At 36.8% G+C, this 25,789-nt stretch overlaps 1 protein-coding gene across 3 annotated transcripts in view; it reads left to right on the top strand.

Moving 5' to 3' along the window:
• The window catches only part of ADGRB3 (adhesion G protein-coupled receptor B3), a 461,064-nt gene that overhangs the window by 192,921 nt on the left and 242,354 nt on the right, over positions 1 to 25,789 (top strand). For all 3 annotated transcript variants that reach the window (XM_075087046.1, XM_075087047.1, XM_075087045.1), the window contains exons 6-9: positions 3,280 to 3,444; positions 4,369 to 4,533; positions 11,345 to 11,446; positions 12,009 to 12,115. In XM_075087046.1, the coding sequence (XP_074943147.1) occupies positions 3,280 to 3,444; positions 4,369 to 4,533; positions 11,345 to 11,446; positions 12,009 to 12,115 (539 nt within the window). The remainder of the gene's footprint in view (positions 1 to 3,279; positions 3,445 to 4,368; positions 4,534 to 11,344; positions 11,447 to 12,008; positions 12,116 to 25,789) is intronic.

Raw genomic sequence — 25,789 nt, forward strand, 5'->3', positions numbered from 1 at the left:
GTTTCAGGACAGGTCTTGGAGACCAAAAGGCAAACAACTTTCTGAGTGTGGCTTAAAGGGAGACATTCAGAGGTCACACAGTTTCTGTCCATCATATCTTGTTTAAATTATGTTTGCTTAGAGGTTCACTGTAAACATTTATTCATCATACAGCAAACATACTTGGGAAACCATAAAATTTTAATTGTTTTTAATTTATTCAAAGTGGATATTATTTACATATGTGCAGAGAGAAAGGTTGGCACAAGCTAGGGCATTGTTTGAATCCCAGTTAAACCCTTATGGTGAGAATTGTAGGTGCCTCATTTCTGGGAGTCAGTTGCTAAACCACTTTCAAAAAACTACGCCTAATGATGTAAACAATGTGTGGGCTTCATGTTAAACCTTCCATCCACTGAAATTGAAACTACTAAAAAAATAATCTATTCTTTCAAAATAGATTTAAAAATTTTTGTCCATAGATTATGTTTAATTTTGACCAAAATGTTCAATATGTGTGTGTGTACACATATATGTATGTATATATGTATACATATATATGTATGTATATGTATATATATGTGTATAATGCCTAAATATTACAAGTTCAATAGCCATAAAGAAGATTACATAGATAATAAAAATTTATGGTTATTGAACTCATGATAATACTTAGATATTAAGAAGGTGTCAGGTAGCTGTAATGTGAGAGATTTCTTTCCTGAGTTCTGTCTCACAGTGTGAACATTGCCTTCGCAGTGGGCTTGCTGAATATCCACAGTTTACAACGCTGTTGCAAATAGATTCTCTGTGATTGGACCTCTTCCTGAAAAAGGGTTGATGGATGTTTCATTAGCAAAAGATTGTTTGATCATTCGAAAACTGAGATGAAGGAAAAAATTGAACATAGTGCCTCACAGAATTAAAACTAAATTTATTACATTTTTATTAAACCTGAACTTTGCTTTTCTTCTGGTCAGCAAAGCATACTCCAATTTAAGGACAAAATTGATGGAAAAGTTTCAGTCTTGAATGCAGCTGCAAAAATTTTGAATTAATCCAGTTTTTGGCCAAGCTGGCAGCTGTGCAATTTTACATGTGCCTACACAAAAGTAATTAACATGATATATGAGCATAAAGCAGAGCTGACAACAAGAGAAATGCCAAATAAAAATAGCAGAGGAGAAATTAATGCGTTCAGTTCACTTCAGTATTGCAAAGAAACACAAAAAATATTACACCTAATCTGTCAAAATAAGCAGTTATTTGAGAATTCTGGATTTTAAACAGTCATTTGTACCAAAATGACTTTCGCCAGAGGAAGTTATGTACTGGTTACATTTAAAAGTAACAGTTTAAATCTTTGCTGTATGTTAAGATTTGCTGTAATTTGAATGTTCAGTTTTATAAGGGAATCTTCATGTTGATTTCTTTAGTCTTTGAACAGTATTTCTGAAATAGAAAACTCACATGCTATTTGCTCCTAAAGATAAAGAAGGGAGATATATGAAATATATATGAGAAGCCACAGAATCAGTTTTCTCCGAAGACACTGTAATAATTGATTTGATCTTTCCTACCCTAAATAATACTATATAGCAATGAATAAAACTGAAGAGAGTGCATTGAAATGTAATTTCCATAATGTTTTCCTCTTCACATAAAGCTTTTATGATTAATGTAACGAGTGTAACGAGCTTCCATGTTTCGAAAGATTTCCATTTTCCGCTGAATAAATTATCAGGGCACAGCTTCATAGCTTGAGAGACATCTGCATTGAGAAGTGGTTCACAGCCAGGCATTACATAGAATATTTAATATAGAACTTGAGGAAAAGGCCTCAAAAATTCTCTTCCTTTAATTTACTGGTTGCTGAGATCCTGGGCATTAGAGATATGGATAGAGTCTTTGAACTATTGGAAACATTCTGTGGTTAGTTGGACAACAGTAAAACAGTTCACCTCCATATTATGCTGAAGAGTGGTGCACCCATACAGACTCAGTATCTTAAATGACTGACTTAAAGATTCTGCTTCCTATTTTAATTATTAACACCATCAACTTAGGAAGCTGCTATTCCAACCCTTCTTCAGAAGAATCCTGAAATCAGGATTTGGCAAGTGCACCAAGTGAAGTTACTCATTTTCAGTGGTGGCGTTTTTATGGCAATAGTAGTTATAAAACCAAGTTTTCAAGGATGAGTAATAATCAAAATTGTATTACAACCTACGTTTTGAGTTTATATTGGATAACTGCAGGTGCAAGGAGGAACTGATGATCGCTGAAGTCTGTATGAACTCAGGATTCTGAATTAGCACAATCAGTAATAACACATTTCATAATGCTGACCTGTTTTCAAAAATACTGTCTAGTCTTGTTATCTATTATATACCATATAATTTCTCACTTGTATGAGAATTATTTGGTTTATATTTTTTCTTATTTTATTCTTTAACATTTCAATTTACCTCAAGAAGCTTTCTGATATATATGAAATTGGAAATAACAGTCCTAAACTTTCACTCTTGGGAATATTTGTCTAAACTCAAGTGTATGGTCTAATACAAAATACTAAATACAGAACTGGTCACCATATCTATATTGTTTAAAAATGTAACCTGACAAATTCAGAAAGAATATTATGCAATGTGCAAGTACAGAAGCAGACCTGAGGAAGAAGTAAGGCTGTTTCTGTCCTCCTACAGTTTATCTCAAAAGAATGTTGAAGAACTGGGATCATTTACCTTAGAGGGAGGATGAATGATAAATGTATATTCAGCATTTAAGTATAGAGAACAGATTCTCTATGTGAGGTAAAGCGGTAACTCTTGTTTTCCTTTCCCTATTCAACTAAAGAGACGTAATTTCACAGTGAGGACCAATAATCTTATAAGCTGACCCATCTGAGTGATCGCCGCAATTGTAATAAATCACTTTGAAGGGCTCAGGGTTTACACGATACACTTCTGCCTAACAAGACAAGACCAATCTTTTTAATCAGGCCTTGTTTTTAATAAGGCCTTTCAAACCACATGGTATGTGAGCAAAATCATATATCAGTGTACAATTAGAGGAGATGAAACATTCTTTATACGGAGAAAAAGGAAAACAGTTTTAAATTTTTGAAAGTAGCTCGTAATGGCAGTTTCTATGTCTGGTTGCTGTAAGTCAAGCATCTGCAGGCGAGGCCTGCATTCAGGCCTAAGTTGAAACCCCTTAACCTAGAAGGCAGCTGCAAGGCCCTGCCCAGCTTAGGTGGTAACTCTGCTGTGTCCATCTCTTTTGTGCCTGCCGCGGCAGTCGACGGACAGTGGCAGGAGTGGAGCTCGTGGAGCCAGTGCTCGGTGACCTGCTCCAACGGCACCCAGCAGCGGAGCCGGCAGTGCACGGCAGCAGCCCACGGCGGCTCCGAGTGCAGAGGGCCCTGGGCCGAGAGCCGGGAGTGCTATAACCCTGAGTGCACCGGTGAGTACCGACTGGCGCGGGGAGCTGCCACTCTACCTCTTCTGCTCAGGAGAGACTCAGGGGCCAGTCTTCCTGGTAGCTCTGAGCCGGCAACTGGGGCTACGCCAGGAACTGGGGGTGCGCTGGCAGACTCCCGGACCGCCTCAGGCCTCAGCGGGCTGCAAAGGGGCAGAGCAGCAACCCGCAGAGAGAGGCCTGGGGCCTCGATCTTTTTTATTTGATGAGCCACCTGGAGATCAAAAGCTAAAAAATATGTCTGGAAAGGCTGCATGGTGGGCTGAATAACAGCTTTTCAGTTTTATTACCATTTAAAGGACATTCAACAGTTTTAGAAAGATATGTTTGAGGCCTAAAACACTTGATAAAATGTCCTGTGAACCTAGAAAGTGAACAAGTATGAACTGATTCCCTTTTATGCTGAGACTACTTCATGACCTTCCCACAGTGTAAAAGCAGCCTTCCAGGGTGGGTAAATTACATTTATACCTCTTCTAAACCTCATTTGTACTGTCAGAGCATGTAAAAATCAAGCTCCTAAAATATCGCTTGCAAAAATGGTTTTATTCAATTATTTAAAGGATAGCTATGCATGTTGTAAATGTGTATCAATACCATAAAACCACACTATACAAGTATATAGAAAAAAACACACAGAAGGACAATGTCTGTTTTGCAGTTGAAATGTAAGTTAATGTTCACCAATTCTTTCTATTTTATCTCAAGATTCAAATAATTTAGACAACAATCCCATATTTAGGAGCCAAGTAAAGAGTTACCTATCTTCCATGCACCTACATCTACCACTTCTGTCACTGTTATTTATATCTGGGGACTTTTCTTCTCTTACCCAAGTAAAGAATAACCTATATATCCCCCTTTATGACTGTCATTATGTCGCCACTGTAACTATATTTTTCCAAACAGCAAATGGCCAGTGGAACCAGTGGGGCCACTGGAGTGGCTGTTCCAAATCCTGCGACGGTGGCTGGGAGAGACGGATAAGGATCTGTCAAGGTGCTGCCGTGACTGGACAGCAGTGTGAAGGAACTGGAGAGGAAGTTAGGAGGTGCAGTGAACAGAGGTGTCCTGGTGAGATGCAAATATAATCATTGTTATTATCTACACTACAGTGTGGCTTACTTTAATGGTAATCTTTAAGTGAGACAAGATCAATGTCCATAGAGGAATAGCCTAAAAGTGTCCTATCTCGCCTTGCTTTAGACAAGTCAGTGGTATTTTTCTCATTAGAGTTGTGTTTATGTAGCTAGGTGTAAACCAGCCCTATTGGATATAAGATCAATGCACCATGTTTTAAATAAATCAAAATACTATAGTATAGAAAGTTTCAGAGGAATATTTCATTGCCTAGGTATGCCTACATTATTTGGAGTGGCAATGATTCGCTACAGAAATTCTCTCTGAATGCACCATTTCTCAGAACATCAGAGTTACTTTTGTAAATCATGGAATTCCTTTCATCCAGTGTAGAGGAGACATCTCATAATACACTTGGGGTAAACTTCGTTGCAGTAAAGATAAGGGAAAAAGCAAACCTTTCTGTACTGTATAGAACAAATGAATACATGAGCAACAATTTATAAAAAGGGAAGTAATTTAAAATGAAAAAGGTACTTCTTTCGTGTTTTAATATAATGCTGAAATATATTTCTTTGCAGCACTTTTTACTTTGCCCTCCAACAAATTTAAGTCTTTCCTACTGAAAGCTAATGAAATTGTACTTTTGAGCTTCTCCAAATGTGATGGCTAAACAAGAACAGCTTGTGAATCTGATCATCTTTATCTGTAAAGACACACTGTCCTAAAGTAAAAGAATGCATTGTTGGATAGGTGTAAGTTAACAAAATGAGGTGTAAGTAGTGTAGGATGTCTTAGCCGTTCACTTGGGAAAACATGTGTTCTGAACTGCAAGCCAGGCAGCAGCAAAAATCAATCTAGCAATCTCTTTGACTTCTGGACATTTCGATGGCTATATTCTCTGCTAGTCAGAGAAAGGACTTAAATGGCAGGGATGCTTTAGGTCAGGAAATGGAAAATATATCAGATGTGAATTTTATGTGATCCAGCCCACATTTCCGTAGGCAGCATGTTTATCCCTTAACAGCCATTAAAGAATGGTTTTCAAGGTATTTGCAGTACAGTAGAACAATGAATCTCATTGCATTCAAAGAACAACAAAAGGACTATTTGTAGTTATAAAATTACAATACTATATTGCAGAAGGTAACCAAATTTAACTTACTTCTCAAATGATCTCTTTAATTTCAATAAACATTCATTATTTGAAAAGTAGTACAAAACGGTATTTGTATTGGATTCCTAAAAAAATTGTAATTTCCATAGTTAATGCAGACTTCGTCTATAAAAGCACAGCACTAAGAGGTTAATGTGAATCTTCTCAATAAGGAGACATTCAGATCAACCAGCTTCTGCTTATAAAACCAGTCTTGAAGTAATTTGCATTTGAATATTTAAAAGTAAAGCCATGCTGCCTCAGTCCAATTTTGAAAGGTTGCCACCTGCTGTTAATAAAATATTTTACAGATGTATTTACCAGTCAAATGCACCCAGAGCTTTATTTGCCATGTAGTAAATTTATTTATTTACTTGACTAATTCCAGATGAGAATCAGTGTGCTTATAGAACCTATAACCTAAAGCCCATTTTAACAAGCTGTACTTGTGCAGATTATAGATGAATAAAAGATTTAATGTATCTGTTTCTAGACTGACATTGTATAACACCAAGCAAAATTGAAAAGTACTATACAGAGATGATTGTTCAAAGTATAAGCAAATTTCATCATTTGTATGCTTTTCTTCCATAGCCCTAAAATAGTTCAGAAAAGCTATTTTTGCCTCAGTGTTTTCTGTTTCTGTGTAAGTCATTGAGAAACATGAATGACTACATTTTAATTTTTTTTTATATTAGCATTGCTTTACCATTAGTGTAAGACCAGATCCTCAGCTCTATAGATCTGCATTAAATATCTGTAAAATGTTGAAGATGTACCCGTTTGCATCACCCAGAGTTCTATAACCTTACAGAAAGTTAAATTATAGCTGACTTTAAACTGTGGAAGCAAAAGGAGAATAAAACCTTTTTCTATTACGCTGGCCACTGTTAATAAGATACTTGGCAAATAGAGCTGTTCAATTGACTGACTGAAAATCCTGACCAGACTTTTTGTAGTTTGAGTTCTGCATTACCTGAATATTATAGATTTTCTTCATAGTCGATCAGGGATTTTCTTCAAATGGTTCGGGTAGGGACTGAATCACATCAGACACTCCTAGAAGCCGAATACAAGCAGCACTTAGAAAGACATACTCAGAACCTTTGTCTGAAAGTTGTTTTCTCAAATAGCTTGGTTTGTTACAAATGTTGAGTATCTTTCTTTGTGATTTATTTCAATTCACAATTATAAATTTTAAAACAGTGGTTGTTTCCTTCCATTGTGTAACATTCTGGGAACAAAAAACAAAGATCTGAAGATATTTTAGCTTCAGTTATTGCTCCTTTGTTGTATCCCAAACGTCTAAAGTTAGATTTCACTCCTAGTAGGTCAGCAGTGTTAAGGACTTAGTACTCTGCACTCAGAGTAACCTTTTGTGAAGGATAACTTCAGAAAATTGGAAACAAGGCAGAGAAAAGAAAAAACCTTCTATATTTGCTAAGTAGATAGTCACACAGGAATCACTGCGGAAAACTTACACAGGATGAATGAACAATAGTTCTGTCCCATAGGAATAAAGGAGGCAGCTAGGTAACAAAAGAAATTGCAACCCATAACTGATGAGGAGTTACATAGCAAGCTGATCAGAAAGTTTTATAGAAATGTGTAAGAGAAATAAGTCTCGTCAAATGCCTCAGTAAAAAGTAAGAGATGTGAGAACTGAGAACAAAGTACAGTGCTATTCAGGAGAGGAGACTTCTGTAAATTTATTTTTATAAAAATAGGACCATGTTCTTATGACAGTTTTAAGAATATCTTAGGTTCAAATAATAGTTAATTCTGTAATAATTCTATACATATTTCAATATTTATGCTTTACCCAGATTTTAATCAAAACATAGTATAGGAATTGTTTTGTCCAAAATATTATGGAAAACAATGATCGACTAAGTTGTTTGTTAACAAAAAGGTAACAATACACAACTGCTGCCGATGACTAGCTAATGATTTCCTATTGAAGACAGGTTTCTTCAGAGGCAATACTAGCTGCATAAGACAGAATTTGAGAAGGGGGAAGATACAAATAATTGACAACAACTAAGTAATAAAATTAAACCTTCGGGTTTTGTTTTGTCTCTGACTACAACACTATTCTACAAGACATTCAAAAACTTTTTTCTGTTGCCTTCATTTAAGATAATTTTGCCTGTGGCATTGAATTAGGATTCAGGAGAGGAACTGTAGTTCTGGCTTCATCTGTGAGCTAATGTGTGCTGGTGTCTAACTTGCTTTAGCCTTTCATTACCCTTTCCCATATTTCTTAGTTGCCTAGGTAGGCTGTAAACTCTGTGAGGTTGTGTGTGTCTCTTGCTTTGTGTTTGTGTTGTACACAGCTTCCTCAGATCCCAGGTGGGTTGACTGCTCTTGGAGATGCATGTCCTCTCACCAGTAATGTCAGAGGAAGACTGCTTCTAGACCACTGGGTTTGTTGAGTGTTTGTGCTTAGGTGGGATGAATTCAGGCCTATCACTACAGGGGTATAATGTGGTAAATTTGAGTGCATGCTCTGTGTGGGAAGATACTGCTGAATCACATCATCAGTGAAAGGGAGATCTGCTTTTTATTTGCCATTTTTAGCAAATTTACCTCCATATTTGTGGTTTGCTTCTAAATTTTAGCAATTCTTTATGATTTTGTTCACCTAACTCACAGTTATTTGTGGGTGTGTTATGAATTAATAATTGTGCCATAGTAACAGAAATACTTGAACTGGTCCTGAGCAGAGCCAGCAGGTCCACTGAGGCTTTTAAAATCAGTTATTATACCACTCCAGCGTGGGCAACATGGTTTGGAGCCTCACAGATGCTTTAATGTGGGTGGATGCCTGATTAGTAAGCTCTACCAGATATACTTTAGCTTTGGGAAGAACTGGTTTGTTTTTTATGCACAGCATTCCTTGATCCAAGGTATTTGTACAATGTATTGAAATGCACAGAGTTAGCCAGGGACCGGGAAAACTTCTTTGCCTGGGCTATGTGATACCCCTTCCAACTCTGACTTGCTCCAGCACCTCTTTCCTGATAACACTGGGTCTTGGGAATGCCTTTTACTTTGAACACAACACACAGGTGCACAGATTCTCTCTGGCACGAGGCTAAAGTTAAAACATAATCTTGAGTTCTGAAGAGTATGACACAAAAGCACACAAGCAGTACCCTTCCAAATAGATGGGAAATCTCTGATATTGCCTGTGAGTTGCTAACATACAAGAAAATACGGTGTATGTAAGTATGCATATATACGCATGCATATATTTTTTCAGGAAAAACACCCCACATTTAACATTCAGTATTTGGAGGGAAGTAAGAGTTTTAATTCTGAGAATCAACACCTAAAGTGTTGATTAGGGAACACTTTTGAAATGGCCACAGCTGCATGACAAATATACTTCTCAAAGACCTCTAAGCTTTAGCAAATTTATGTAATTTATAATATTACCTCCTTATTATGTTAATTTACGCTTCCCAAATCAGAACATTTCTTTTGTTTATAAGGTCATAATATGATGGTAATTGCATTTGCTTATGTCACCAGATGGGTTATGTTTATCAAAATCTGGCTTTTCCCTTCGTAATAGTGGCTTGATGCATTCACTTTTTGGGCATGTCTGAAGCAGTGTTAACATTCTAGATTAAGAATATAACCAACTTTCTTTGAGTTTTGCCATTAAAGGATCTCTTGCTTTTTTAACAGCACCAACTGTCTTGATTTACAATTCAGGAATGCTGATGGTGAGGCAAATTTAGCAAGCAATTTTTCTGCCCACCTGTGATTCATATTAGTAGTAGTGAGCCATCTGCAAGGTATTCTTTGTCCTCCACAAGGAAAGGGTACAGCTTTGTGCAAAATTCTGCTCAGTTCCCTTACTCACCTCACTCTTACATCAGCAGAAGTACAAAACAGGGAAGATGGACAGCTTTGTGGGTTAGGTAATGGGATGGGCAACATCTGTAGTCTGTTCCTGCCTCTGCTAGAGGTTTCCCATGCAACCATGGGTGGATCATTGAATTGCTTTCTGCCTTATCATCCCATCTGCTATAGTGATAGAATTTCCTTTCTCTTTTCCTTCTTCTTGTTTTGTAATCACTTTGCTGTAATACAGTGGTGTTACAATATTCCTGAAATACATATAATAAAACTTTTAAACAACTCATGGCTTTTCTCTGCTGAACTTGGAATGAATTAGATCTCAGTAACGGGCTTTTGTCAGTGCTTTAAGTTGTGAGATGACCAGCCAGATGTTTGCTGTGTTAATCTAATTTATTTGAAAATAATGAACTGGGAATCTACAGTAAAAAATACAAAAAGCAAAAGTAATATGTAAGTCATGACTATGTGAAAATAAAACATGAAGCACTTGCAGAACCATGATACCCATGCAGCTCTGTTATTACAAAATTACGAAAATATTTTTCCTTTTAAAAGGTATTGCAATAGCCAATTGTCATGGTTTTAGCTTAGATAGAGTTAATTTTCTTCACTGCAGCTGGCACAGTGCTGTGCTTTGGACTTAGTATGAAAACAATGTTGATAACACACCAATGTTTTAGTTGTTGCTGGGTAGCGCTTGTACTAGTCAAGGACTTTTCCAGCTTCCCATGCTCTGCTGGGTGCACAAGAAGCTGGGAGGGGAGGGGGCACAGCTAAGAGAGTGGATCCAAACTGGTGAAAGGGATATTCCATATCAGGTAACGTCATGCCCAGTATGTTACCTGGGAGGGGCTGCCCCGGGGAGGGAGGCAGCAATCGCGGCTCAGAGACGGGCAGCGTACTGGTCAGTGGGTGGTAAGCGGTTGTATCATTTGTGGTTCTGTGGTTTTTTTTCCCCCTTTTCCTTTTTGTTATATTATCATTATTGTTATTATTATCATAATCATTATTTTTATCACTATTATTTTATTTTAATTATTAAACTGTTCTTATCTCAACCCACAAGTTTTTTTTGCCTTTGCTCTTCTGATTCTCTCCCCCGTCGCACAGGGGTGGTGGGAGTGAGTGAGCAGCTGCGTGGTGATTAGTTGCTGACTGGGGTTGAACCATGACACCAATAAAAGGCCATCTTGTTTTATAGTCACCCAGTTCCCCATTACTAAGTATACTTGCTTAATTACTAACTTGTACTGAAACACATTTCAAAGAAATAACCTGCTTTTTGGTCTTCAGAATATACAGGTCTCATCGATACCCTTAGCACGTTTAATGAAATGTTTCAGCTGTGGTTTCAGAACAAATTTTTTCACATACAGTTTAAATTTTAGAAAAATATTTAAAAATTTTAGTGTAAGATAAACATCATAGCTTATAATATCTTAAGTATTATCATCTTCTGATAGATACTTAATGTTCTTGATCAAAATAGAGCAACAAGAAAATATTCAAATCTATTAAAATTGCAGCTACAACCTAAAGAGTGGTTGTTTGCTGAAGAGAATAAAGGCACAGGCTAAATTAAATAAATACCATCAGAAAGACAGATATTATACAAAAATTACAGGTTCTGCATTTTTGTACTTCATTCTTAAAATTAAACAAAATGCTGTTAACATATACAACTCAGGAAAAGTTAGGACAAGACTGAAGATTTTTCTGATATAAAATATCTGTTTTACATTAATGTTTCTATTTAAATTCATTTCTAAATGACAGCACCTTATGAGATATGTCCTGAAGACTATTTGATGTCAATGGTGTGGAAAAGGACCCCAGCTGGGGACATGGCATTCAATCGATGTCCTCTCAATGCCACAGGTACAGTATTACATTGAAATTATATGATAAAAAAGGGGAGAAATCTTTTGCATTTTGTTCTAGACATAATCATTACTAGACTTGTATGTGTGTATATATATGTATATGTACAGATATATCTATATAAACCCCACATATTTACATATGCATATACTTACATATAGTATATACGTATACATGTACTCTGTCTCCTATAGCTTACATATACACATGGGTCTGCAGTGTATATATATGTATACACATACATATATGCATTATAGCAAGACAGCAAGAGAGAAAATGCTGAGAAGAAATCAATTTCATAGGACCTATCAGGCAAAGTGATGAAAATGAAGCAAAACATAAAATCTTTTTGATTAAGAAAACACTGCTAAAAATCCACCAAGTGAACATTGAAATGTGTTTCAGAATCTTATACTACTCTCCATATACTGATGATCATTACATGAAATTGTTTCTCTGTGTGCTTTTGAAATGGCACAGAATGTAGTTTAAATAAGGTTCATTCTTTCCAATTGCTCTCACTTATATAAATATTTTCTGTCTTCTTTGTGACTTACAGGCACCACTAGCAGACGCTGCTCTCTCAGTGTTCATGGAGTGGCCTTCTGGGAACATCCAAGCTTTGCTAGATGCATATCAAATGAGTACAGACACTTGCAGCATTCAGTAGGTGCAAAGCCAGCTTTAGTACTTGCTCTGTTTATTCATTACTAATCACTGGTGTGAAAAAAAACTTACTTATTTACTCTAAAGCCAGATTTCTCATAAGAAATGCCAGGAGGAAAATAGACCTAAGAAAGAATAATTGATATTAATGTATATTATTCTGATCTTGTACATTGCTGGTGTTTGAGTGAAAGAAGCTTTGTCTTCTGTAGAAATGGAAAAATGAATCAGATTCCCTTTTTTCATGTCCACTGTGTGGAATTTTTATAGGGGACAGAGGTAAGATATTTTGGTTTATTAGAAAATGAGATGTAAATAAATGAAGAATACTGGAGTGACCTGCTAAGTAATTTTATAATAAAGAATAAAGAATTCTTTAACTGCACACTAGGAAGTCAGAAATTATATTTCTTTTTGCTATCAAATTTAGAACTTCACCTTCAAATGTAACAATAGGAAATGACTATAGGGTAAAGCAATTGCAGTGTCTTGGAAAAAGTAAAGTAACTCTAGAGGAAGAAATGTATGGGGTTTTTGAATATGCTTAACAAAAAGGTTTTTTACAAAACATATGCATTATACATTTATCTACTGTCTAAATATGCTTATGTGCATAGATGTAATACATTGTACCTATTGCATGATATAAGGTAGACATATTGATTACGTTCTACTTCCACAGCCAAAGCATTTAGCCAGGTTAATACTATTGTGGGAAGAGTTCCTTTGAAAATTCTCATGGAAAATGGTTTTTGCTGTCATGATGTTTTACTGACATTCTTATTACTCTGCCTCCTCTTCCAAAGGCCACTGCTCCATTAATCATTCAGCAGCGGGGCACTAATACAGCCATGTGCCTCATAACTTCCTAACCTCTCAACGAAGTGCAACACTTCTGTAGCATGTTTAAAAATCTTTGGTGTCTTGAAAAGTCTGCCTGTCATTCCTCAAATCTGGCTTGCCACTTAGAGGAGATTTTTGTGAATTCCTTTAAGCTGTATTTCTGTTTCATTAGATTCCAACTTAATTGAGGCCTGGGATTCAGTTTCAGGGTAAGCCAAAGCATTATTTTTAAAATAACACAGAGTAAAGTGTCAAAGCAATTTCCCCCACTACAGAGAAACGTTCCTATTTCACACAGCTGTCTGCATGTTGCTCCATCCCTTTAGTGTTCATGCTGGAAAAAACAACAGTAAGTTCGTCATAACTGTTTTGCATTTTATATTTTTGATATTTTATTCTTTTGAAACAGCTGCATATAGTATGTCTAAATGTACCTTATGGGCATGGACAGCAATACATTTGTATTTTATTTGCTTAGAATCTGTATTTTGGTAAATAGCACAATAAAGGCAGGTAACATATATACAGTTTTGAATACTAATAACATCTTATTGTGGAACAAAAAATTCATGCTTTCTAATTGAAAATATTGAGATATTTCAAAGTAAAGCGAATTACTTCTCTTTTCTTGGTATTTTTTCATTTAAATATTACAGTCTTCTGAAATATTTATAGGGCTTTGAAATATTTTAAGGGTTTTATTCATCCTGGGCTGCCTGACTGGAAGACCATGCCTTTAGAGCTTTGTTTCTCTGCTCTTACCTTTTTACGTTTCATCTCAACATTTATTCATAGCATTGATCCTCATGCCACTGATTCTGTAGTGATATTCAACCTTTTCTTTTTTATGTTATTGTGAGAAGTTATTCATAAACAACTCAAACAGTGGGAAATGCTCTTTCATGTTATTCAGTGATTTGACTTACCTGGCTAACTTTTATTGAGGCACTGATACTTTATGAAAAGCGGCAAGACTGCCTGGCAGGAAGGGGTTATTTTTGAACAAGGAAGGCACTTCTAACCCAGAGCAGATTTATCCATTCTTCTATATTTCCTTTTTTCAAAATATTAAACATGATTAAACCACGCTGTGAAATAATCTTTTGCCAAAGACACTTAAAAATAGCTAAAGCTTCTTTAAAATTACACAAGCATCTAAACATCATCTTGTTGCTGCACAAAATTTCAGTCTAGTTTATATGCATACAAATTAAAGGAGAAAAGTGGATTTCTTTTACACTCAGGAGCTGTTCACATAGAAAATCAGCTTGTCTTAAATCTTACTCCTTCTCAAAGTGAACAACACAGCATATTTAAAGAACATTAGCAAATAGAGGTAAAGACCTATAAGGTCATTGCCCTGCAAATGTAGGCTTGTCCCCCCACGATACATATGTCAGCTCTATAAATCCCTGAAAATAGGGCTTTATAAGGAAGCTGCTGACAGACGGTGTTGCTATAATAAATATGTGTGCTTATGAAAGCATTTATGAGGTGCCTCAATGTGCTTAACTTACCAATAATTTTAGTTTACCAACTCAGACCAGGAGTAGTGGGGGGTGTCACTCAGTTCTGTGAACGTTCCTGTAAAATCTGAGTCTGAGCTGAATCCCTTCGATTTCTTATCTGAAATACATAAAACAAAAATAGGTGTATGGTCTTAAAAAATGATATTTCTAGAGTTGATTTGAAGCAGTTGATATACTTAATATACATATAATACTACTTTAAAGGGTGCCCACCCAGAAGAATAGACAGGTCCTTGTCTCTTTGCCCTCCAAACAAGGTACATATGATCCAGAATGAGCCCAGAAGTCATGTAGTTGAATTCACATGGTGCTGTGCCCAAGCAAATACTCTCTAAAGAAAAGCGTTTCATATGCTGGGAGCCAGAGAATACTGCCTTGGCCACAGACCCTGCTAACCTGGCTACATGGATTCTGAACAAAAAGCTTACAGTTATACTGCTAAATAAACTAAACAGGGTGACTGCCCAAGCTTAAACACTGTCCTTGCAGTCATCTACACTGTTTAACTGCTTATCTGTTAGCAGATTCCCTGACATGATTTAAGACAATACCAGTGAGCACTCTCCCAGGCAGTGCTTAGCGTCCTTTAGAGGATAGCATGGCAGAGAGACCATTCTCAGCAGGCAATAAAACCATAGTTTTCTGGGGCAGAGGAGGGAAAGAGAGATTAGCTTGAGGGATACAAGCTGTCTGTGCTTGTTGGCCTCAGGGCTAGATAGTATTCCCGTGGCTATTTCATTTACCCGTATTTACTATTTATATAGTAAAAACACCTTACATTTGGTACCTTGGACTGTGAATAGAGAAGTTGAGGGCTGCATCTGTCCATCAGTGAGGCCACACTTGGAGTACTGTGTCTAATTCTGGGCTCCCCAGTACAAGAGGGATGTGGTGTTACTGAAGCAAGTCCAGCGAAGGGCCACTAAGGTAATTAAGGGACTGGAGCATCTCCCCCATGAGGAAGGACTGAGAGAGCTTGAGCTGTTGAGCCTGGAGAAGAGAAGGATAAGGAGGGTTCTTATCAATTTATATAACTACTAGAAGAGAGGGTACAAGGGAGATGGAGCCAGGATCTTTTCAGTAGTGCCCAGTGACAGGACAAGAGGCAATGGGCAAAACCTGAAACACAGGTGGTCCTGTCTAAACATTAGGAAACATTTTTTCACTGTAAGGGTGACTGATCACTTGGCACAGGTTGCCCAGGGAGGTTGTGGACTCTCAATCCTTGGAGACATTCAAAAGACATCTGGACATGGTCCAAGGCAACCTGTTCTAGGTAGCCCTGTTTGAGCTGGGGGGTTGGACCAGATGACCTCCAGAGGTCCCTTCAAACCTCAACCGTTCCATGATTCTGTGATTCTGTAACTCCCATGACTCCAGAAAATTGGAAATTCACACAAGGTAGGAAGCCTGAGAAGTTAATTCATAGACATCTTCTCTAATAGCAGTATGATTTTTACTTTCCTCCTAAAGATAACCTTTTCCTACAAATGTTAACACAGGTTATCAGCAGATGTCCACATTAAGCCAGAATTCTATGCCGTATCTATTGTAGAATTTTACCATGTGACTGCAGGTGATTGATCCCTGAAGACTGTTTCCTTACTATATGTAGTTGCAGTAGGTTCACTGCCTCATGCACAAAGCCTCTTGCATTTTTGCAATTTTCTCAACTCACCTAGAAGTGACATGGGACAAATTTCAGCCCTTAATGAGCAGTATTAAAGTAGCAGAAACCCAGCTCGTTCTGCATGTTCTTCAGCTTGACACAAAACTTATATGGAGACCAATATGGTAGCTATGTAAATCATGACACTAGCTTTTAATCTCAAAATACATTTGGAAGTCTATTTGCAAAAGGTGAAGAGTCAGTAAAGTTAAAAATACATTCATAATGCAGAAGATAATATGTTTTGCTCATAAACCCCAGCACCATGGATAATTTAGCTCTTTTCCTAGCCACTTAGAGAATGTGTCTAGCAGGATTACTGCCTCCACCCAGGATAAGCATGTAATGGCACTTCAGATGCAGGGTACAGGCATCTCAGAAGAAAGCAGAGTTTTCCATTGATTAAAGGGGATTTTCTGGATATGTGGACCACTTTTTGATACATATATCAATACTGTACTTAGTATTCTATTGCAAGAGTTTCCAAATAATTGACAATAATTAATATATTTCCTCAACATATGTTTGAGATCAGGTTGTACTACATCTCCATTTTTTGTTGATGGGGAACTGAGTGAGACCAATTAATCAGGAAGTTTATCTCCTGTCTTCTGAATTAGGGCCTAGCCACTGTTTCTTCTTAATGTTCATACCTCTCCATATGGGAGCAGAGTAAATCACTGGCGTGGTAAAAATATAACAACTACAGGACCTCTGAAGAGGCTATACACTGGAACATGATGAAACAGTGAAGCGGAATGGTTTGGCTTGTGGAGTGGAGATTGGCAGTCAGCTCGCATCTTTCGAGGGCACAGTGCCCTACACAATTCATGTGTAGGAGCTTGAGTAAAAGCAGTTAAGAGGATAATGCACTTGAGCTATGCCACAAACGTACAGCCTGTACTTTCATTAGTTTATTTTACCTTATGCACTATGGAACACAGGTCCCTTTTAAAACTATGGATGATAATTAGACCTCTTTGAATAATGGAACCAATTAGTCATGAATAATTTATCCAACATTTGGTACAAATCAGTCATCAAATGAATTCAACAAATACTGTTTGACCAGATTATACAGCTGGTTGACTAATAGGAAAAATTATTCACCGAACAAATTAAGGGACAAAAATACCAAAATCTATTAAATATAAACCCTTGGGAAATTATTTGGTTAGCTCTAATAATAATACTTAAAGAACCTAATTAGGATTATTCCTACTAAAGCACTGTAAGTGGAAAATGCAAAGTGATAAATAGGTATACTTTGCCTTGGAATTGTGACGTACAGGATCAAGCAATAACTTCATGAACAGAAAAAGAAACATCACAGATTATATATCAGTTTTTGTTCTGGATTTCTTCTATTGCCCTATTGTGTTTGCAGTACCTGCAGTTTTGCATTAAGAAAAGGGTCTTAGTCAAGCACAGTGTTTCAGGACTGTTACCAGACATCTTTGCAGCTGAGAAGGAACGTTTTGTACAATGATGCACAATTTGTTAAATGTGTTCTTGAGAAAGAGGAGATTATAGGAAAGAAAGTCTTCTAAGTCTGTTTTATTGTGGATGGAGATGAAGTAAAGTCATATGGTTAAATAGGATCTAGTGGCTGGGGGTATAATTTCTTCAGGTCCTTCTGGATAGTTCTTGATCACATAACTGATCACCAGATTTCAGTTAATCGACAGGAATTTCCCTGCTTTCTCTAATTCCAGATTACATTCTTAGAATTTAGACATTTTTCCTCTCTGTTGGACAGACATGGTTTGGGTTTTCAGACAATTTTACCAAATCAGTTACTGCTATAGCAGAAGATATGGACCTTGTTAAAGCCTATTCTCTCTTTCTACCTTTGGCAAATAGTTTCATTTTCTGAAAACTGAACTCCTTTGGTCTAACTAGCATATTTTAATCTTTTTAAAGAGTATCTGTTGGTAGCTTAATGGGCTGTTATATATAGAAAGGCAGATTAGATGATGATCTAATGACCCAAACTTAGACTGTATGATATTATGAAGTATTCTCCTCATTGCTTATTATCTTCTTTTGATCTGGAAGCAGAAAATGGTCTGCCTAATTATTTTACCTAAAATTGAGCTAGTACTTGGTTAATTTGGGCTAGCATTTTCCAAGATATGTTTTTATAAGAGAAAGATATCTCAAAATATTCTGCATACCTGAAATTTTCTAAGTAGATCAGACATTACACAACTCCACTGACAGTACACTGTCAATTTAGGTTTAACGTCACCATGAGAGATTGCAAGCTGAATCTTGTGGCCCAAAGACATTAAAGCAAAAGACAGACTGCATGTATTTATTTCAGGCGTTACAATCTAGCCAACTGGGCTGTGTTATTAATACTTTGAGACAGACCAAACTTCATATCTGTCTTTCACATTTATGACATTTATAGGATTTCAAGTTTATGTTAGTGAGCTATGAATTGTTCTTGCTGCAATGATTGTTTAGCATATAAGGCTATATCTGTTTTCTGGTTTGGTCTTTATTGCTTTCTAGATGTTAATTCTGGAAGGGGAGCATCGTGATTAATTAGCATGACTTCCTGAATGACCTCTTCTTGAACTAGCATATCTCTCATAGCAAGACATCTAGTCCTCACTGTAAAAAGCAATGCAATGGAGAATGAATTCCCCAAGACTCTTTTTTTCTCAATTTTAAATTCTCATGTTCTTGCAAGTTTTAACCAGCATACCTCAAGTGGGTTGGTTCTGCTGAGAAATTTCATGCTCTGCTTTGAAGCTTTGATATTTTTTTTTCCATTTTGTTCATTTGGATAAACAGGGTAATATCTTTCCTGAGAATAAGAAATTCAACTATTTGTACTATGATTGGATGTGAGTGACTGCAGAACCAAGAATAGAATCAGTGATTAGGAGCCCACATGCCTACCTCAGATGGTATCCAAGAAAAAAAGAGTCACTGAAGTGGCTCAGATAAGAGTTAATTTCATTTTCATGCTCTCTTGAAGCCTGTCAAATTTGGTACACTACAAGCAAGAAGACTAAGAAGCAAAACCCCAGCATTAGGAATATCCTACATCATCCTTTGTATGAACAACTGCTTCTGAGAGGCATAGCTAAAGACTTCATCTATTCTCAATCCATTCTATGGATTAAACAAACAAACAAGCAAAAAACCCAAACAAAAATCCAAGCCAAAACAGAGAATCCACTCACCCCCTCCCTCAAACCCCCAAACCCAAGAAACTGAAGAAAATGCAGAAAATTAAAATGAGATTAGAATAGTTTAGTATGGAAGAGCAATGAGTTTTCATAGCTTATGACATCTTTAAGAAGTTAATATCTGGAGCCTGATGACCATTTTTAGTGAAAACCATTAATTAATAAGATCTTACCATGGATTATTAGAAACTGATTTTATGTAAATGAAGAAAATACTTGAACGTATAGGGCTATTTCTATTCTCTACTCTGTTATTCATGCATTCTAAGCAATAAGATTTATTCAATCAGGAAAAAAGATACTTTTTTGAGGGATCTGCTTAAAAATATTGGTAATATATCACTGACTCATCACACACTGGAATAGCTTTCTGGTCTAAAGTGAGACTTTTAAATGGCTTTTGGGCACTCTAGTTTGGAAGAGATTTTTACTATGCTGTAGTAACGAGGAAGACTAAAGCCTATCATCAAGACACTTTGTTTCTTAAGGTAATCTCCAATATTATCAAAAAATCCATAATAATACAGCCTATTTCTTAAACCTATGTAGCACAGTTTTCAAACCTGGATGATGAAATTCTACATTTATTTGCTTTGATAAAAATACAGTACTAATTTGTGCCAATTTGACTGATATAACACCTAAATCAGGCATGCATTTGTGCAAACTGGGGTGCTTTTCTATCAGAAGGAGGAAGTTGGAAAACCAAAAAACCTCTTAACTCTTGAGAGTTAGGAAGGAAAATCTGCATATGAAATATCACACTGGTGTCAAGACATTAGCACTTATGAAGGAGTATGGGAACTTATGCAGGTGAACCTTTGCATATCAAACTGATAATATAGCCATAAAAATGCACTTTTGCTGCTTCTAGTTCATACTATAATTTTGTTTCCCCCTTTTCTACGGTAGTGTTATTCATAATTTTTCAAGCGCTTGGCTAAAATATAATTTGATAAAAAGAACTCTAAGGTGAATAATGATTTGCTCAGCTGCAGCTCATTAGAAATTATTTTGGTTTTCCAAATTATATTACAAGGGCAGCATATCAGCCTGTCTATGTACTCCTCACTGAAATGACTGCTAAACTCTGCAGAATGGAAGGTTTCCTCCTGAAAAATTTACTGCTACTTTTTTGCTAGTTTAGTGCTTCATTTCTTTTTATATAGCTGCAGAGCAAAGCAGCCAGGTTTGGGTTTGTAGATTTGAATGTACAGGCCTCAATAACAACATATTTGTTCTGCCTCAGTCTATCCTTATATTGGTATATGCCAGCTCTTCATCTTCACCTTTGCAGCCTTTGAGAAGCAGGGGAGTTATACCAGTAAATGATCTGCTTTCCTTGCCTTGCCTCCCTTGTAAGCCCAGAATCTGCAGGAGTCAGCTCTGTTTTGTCACCTCCATATCTTGACAGGAGGGTGGCAAACTGTTTTCTCTCATCAGAAAGCAATGGATCAAGAGACTGTGGCAGGCAACAGTTTTCCCTTGCCTCACTAACATTTTCCTGTTCTGTATGGGAGAAGAATAAAACTTCAGAAGAAAAGCTAATGACTTCAGTATTGCTGTTTGCTTGATGGTGAGGGCATGCATTTGGTTGTGAGAAAGCTCTGCCTTCTCTGCCCTGCCAAACTTCTTGCATGGACTGAAATGTTGAGGTTTTGAGTGCATTTATCACCATGTTATAAAGTTAATATGGGTTTCTCAGTCTCCTAACAGATCTGCTTCACTGTCTGTAAATAAATATGCACTTTGCCAAAAAAAGAAATAACCCAATACTTCAGCCACTCATATGAAATATGTAGGCTAGAAACCAATTGCTCCATCCCAAGTCAGTGGCTGCCTGTCTCATAACTGTCTGTATTACAATAGGCACCAGAAATGAGCAGCTTGGGATCAGGAGAGTGAAATGTGCTTAAAGCTACTGTCGTACCTTCTCCATTCATGAAATTACAGTTCTTGATCTCGCCAACAAACACATGCACCCCAATCTTAGAGATGCAGTAGAATGGGAGAAAACATTTACCTGCGGTTCTGCATAAGCACACATCACAACTTAATTCAACTGGATAAGTTGCTTTTCTTCCTTTCTGCTTTTGAATATCTGCTTTTTAATAGCCAGCCAATCCCACTTGTTAAATTCAAAGAAAAGCCACTACTATCATCTCAGCATCCATAATCATCTTTCCATGTCTGGTTTACTAAAGAGTACTCTGTGTGTTAAATGAAATGTGCTCCTGTGGTTTCTGCTGCTGCTGTATCTGCTGCAGCAGTGAGCCGCTGAGTGTTCCCCGATCACATTGATATTCCAAACCAACCAACACTGCAGCCAACAGGCGAACCCCACTAGGGTATGGCCAGAGGGAGAACAAGAGATGAAGGCCATTTAGGAACTCAATAAAGAAAGAATTAATATTTTTTTTTTCCCTTAAATTCTACCAGAACTGCAGGAACCTTCACTCCAACACAGCTGCAGAATGACTGCAGGAATGACTGCTAAGCAGCTAGCAACAAATAAGTGGTCACAGCATCTTCATTCCCCTGCTTTTTTGTCTGCTACTTCATTTGCTGCATTCCCCCACCATGCTTATGCTCAGATTTTTTAAGTACGTGAGGCACAAAGGATTTTTCTCTTGCCTATTACTTAATGCAGAAACTTAATGCAGAACTCCCATGCAGAAATAAGGGCTCCCCAGTAATGGTAATTTCCTTGAAGAAACCATTCTGGTTTGTCCTGCAAACAGAAGTGTACTTGGAATGACTGTACAGAAGCATAAAATCAAATAAATATAGAAATCAGTTAAAAAAAAATAAACATATAAATTGAAGCAGTTAATCAGGGCTTTATGTTTTATGGACACATACTTACCAGGATGACCATGTACTATAAAAAAAGAAAGAGAACTTATTTGTAGTATGTCCCTTTGTGATCCCCAGCCTCAGCCATTCAGTTAGTATGGAGAGCCAGGAGACTTTACCTCAAGCAATGCTATGTCTGTCAGAATGAAAACAACCCTTTCAGAGTCATCATTCTCTTTTCCTCTCAACTCTTGCTCTTGTCATGTTGCATTATACATAGATAACACAAATCTTGAAGACATGCCCTCTGGTTAAAAAAGGAAACAACAATAACAACAGCAAGATCTCTCACACAGCATGCCAATGTGAGCAAGATTTAATCACAGATAATTGGAGCATTTAATAGCGGTACTTAATAAAATAATAATAGAAATCCAGTGATCTGTTTAATGATTATTAATTTCTCATCCCTAGAGCCATTTGTTACTCTACTGAAGAGCCGTCTTATCTATTCGAAATATCTATTAAGATATTTTGTTGAATTCATGCAGAAAACAAAATACTGAAACTTTATAATGACTTTGTCACCTATGTTGTGGTTTAACCCAGCAGGCAGCTAAACACTACACAGCCATTCGCTGACTCCCCACGTTGGGATGGGGGAGAGAATGGAAAAAAGGTAAAACTCGTGGGTTAAGATAAAGACAATTTAATAGGACAGAAAATAAAAATAATGATAAAGGAATGTACAAAACAAGTGATGCACAATGCAATTGCTCACCACCCGCTGACCGATGCTCAGCAAGTTCCCAAGCCGTGGTCCCACCCCACCCCGGCCAGTCTCCCCAGTTTTTTGTTCAGCATGACGTCATATGGTATGGAATATCCCTTTGGCCAGTTTGGGTCAGCTGTCCTGGCTGTATCCTCTCCCAGCTTTGTGTGCACCTCCAGCCTCCTTGCTGGCAGGACAGTATAAGAAGCTGAAAAGTCCTTGAGTTAGTGTAAACACTACTTAACAACAATAAAACATCAGTGTGTTATCAACATTAGTCTCATTGTAAATCCAAAACACAGTACAACACCAGCTATTAGGAAGAAAATTAACTCTGTCCCAGCCAAAACCAGGACAACCTATTTGGTGGTTATATCTCTAGGACTAGAATAAGTGACAATATTAATGATAATGATAAAAAAAAAAAGAATGATGGAGTGGGTTAAAGTGGCTAAAAGAAAAAACCTCTTGAGCAACATAATAGGATTCTTCTCATGAAAGAGGGCAGAGAAAGAAGGTACGTAAAGAACCAGGCATCCCTCTGAGCTGTTCACATTCTTCTAAAAACATTTTAAGACTTCTGCAGATACCAGATGATTTTTTTCAAAGATTCTCCAATACACTTCACATGTAGAAGAGCACATACAATTTCTCTGGCATCTGTGCAGAGATTCAGTTTGCCTGAGATGGATGTCTAGAACAGCACAGCATTCTGTATGATTAAGTTGGCTTCTTTTCTCTAAAACCAAATCACTGTTTCGATGAGTATTTTCCTAAGAAAATTTAGAAGCATATGACAGTGTGACAACTGTTTGTATATAGTGAAACAATCTTCGTTTTTCTTTTCATCGATGTAAATTTAGAGTAACTTCCTTAAAGCACAGGGTTGCAGTGATTTCAGCTGAGTGCACAGAGGCAGTCTGAGGCACAATATCTGCAAAAACTTGGTGCAGCAGGTTGCACACCACAACAGTGGATAAATGCAGGAAGGTAAAAGTTCCGTTTCAGAGCTTTGACGTTTCTGGTTGGGGTAATGTTAGGAGGCTTTTGTCTGGGTTTCAGAATATTTGCAGAGATCTGTTACAGAATTATAGAACTGAAAGGAAATTCATGAGACCATCCAGCCCAAATTTCAGTCCCATCAGAATCAGCTATCCTTGCATTATTCCAGCATTTTGTTTTTCCTGACTGTTTTTAAGGCCTTCCAGTACGGAAGACTGCGTAGTCTCTTCAGGTAAACTATGGTACATCATTTCCTTTACAGTTGAAAAGTTTTCCTTAATATATATCCTTAATCTTCATTGACACAATGTGTACCAATTACTTCCCCCCTTTTTCTGTTATAAATAAAGGGAAATATATGATTTCCTTCCTCTCTGCAGAAACTGTTCATTTTTCAGTATGTTATAATGATCTAGATTGAGACTACTAACTAACTTCACTGATGAAAAAGTGGAAAATTATTTTGTATTGCTTTAGCAATACTCTTCATAAAATATTGAATATATAGAAATGTCTGGAAACAGACTTTTACATGGTATTAAGTTAAAATAATTCAGACGCATACCAGAAAATGCATAGCTGTATCTTTAGACCCTACTCTGTTTCTTTTAAAAGATGGATGACATAATATTTGTGAACACTGAAACAGCCTGAAAATAAACAAATAAATTGTGAATCATTAATTTTAGCAAGGGAAAGTAAATGAAACTTCTACATTCTGTGCTAAAATAGTTAAAGGACTGTCTGCCGATAACCAGAAAAAACACCCTATAATGAAGTTTTTCTCAAATCTAAAAGGAAAGGCTTTCTTACAAAAAGACATTACCTTATAGTTTAAATATCAGCATGCTGCATGAGTTCAGTTCAGTGCAGGATTATACCTCTGGGAATATTTCAGCTGCCAAAATTATATTTTCTGCCTTTTTAATTTATGTGCCTAACTTTAAGCACACAGAATTCAGCATTTTGGTTCCAAACTTTCGGGACCTCAATGCTAGTAACTATAAAATTAAGGTTAATGCAAAATCATTAATATTTATTGAGTGGGTACTATCAGTTGCAGCCTCAAGATTAGAAGCCACAGAGGTGAAGTAATGTGATCCAGAGCATCCAAGAGATTTCGGGTGCTCTGGGTTTTTCTGTAGAGGAACCAACATTCTCAAGAGCTTTTAGGTTTCTAATAGAGTTGTGTAATTCAAGCTATTGCAGGCGATGTGAATCACCTGTTCTGCATCTTAAGAGCATTATGAAAAATATTGTACAAAATATTAGTGTTGGGCTGTAGAGGTGTAAAGCAAAGTGGTTTGCAGATTATGAGCAATTTCAGGATATGTTTTCATTTCAATCAATCTTTCTTCACTTCTACCCAAGGCTTCCTAATTTGGGTTCTTATAGTTCTTGCTACCATAAAATATATTAATTACATCATTAGTAATACCTAGCCATGAATCCAACATCATCTTAATAAATAATGAAAAAAGTATGATGGTGTAGTTACTCGTCAAATTAATCATTCTTTTCAATGAGAGGTTTCTTGAGGGTTCATTGTCTTCTGTCCTTTTAAACCATGTCTAGATGTTAAGTTTTCAGTAATTATTATGCAGTAATAAATTTGTACTCCAATTCCAGAGGCCTAGGATCTTTGATTTGTAAAGGGGCATTTTTATTAGATCATACTTTCTGATAAATTGAGGGACAAAGGCAGTTGGACCCTGAGTCAAAGTCCAGTTAAACATTTCAGTAATTTTTCAAGTATGCAGCCATATAGTGCAGGTGTCTAGAGGTTGGGCTGACAACTGAAGTATCACTTTAACAGCTGCTTCATTTCACTATCTCTCGGCTCATAAACTTTATTTT

The sequence above is a fragment of the Phalacrocorax aristotelis genome, chromosome 3 (assembly GCF_949628215.1).
Source record: "Phalacrocorax aristotelis chromosome 3, bGulAri2.1, whole genome shotgun sequence".
NCBI lineage: Eukaryota > Metazoa > Chordata > Aves > Suliformes > Phalacrocoracidae > Phalacrocorax > Phalacrocorax aristotelis.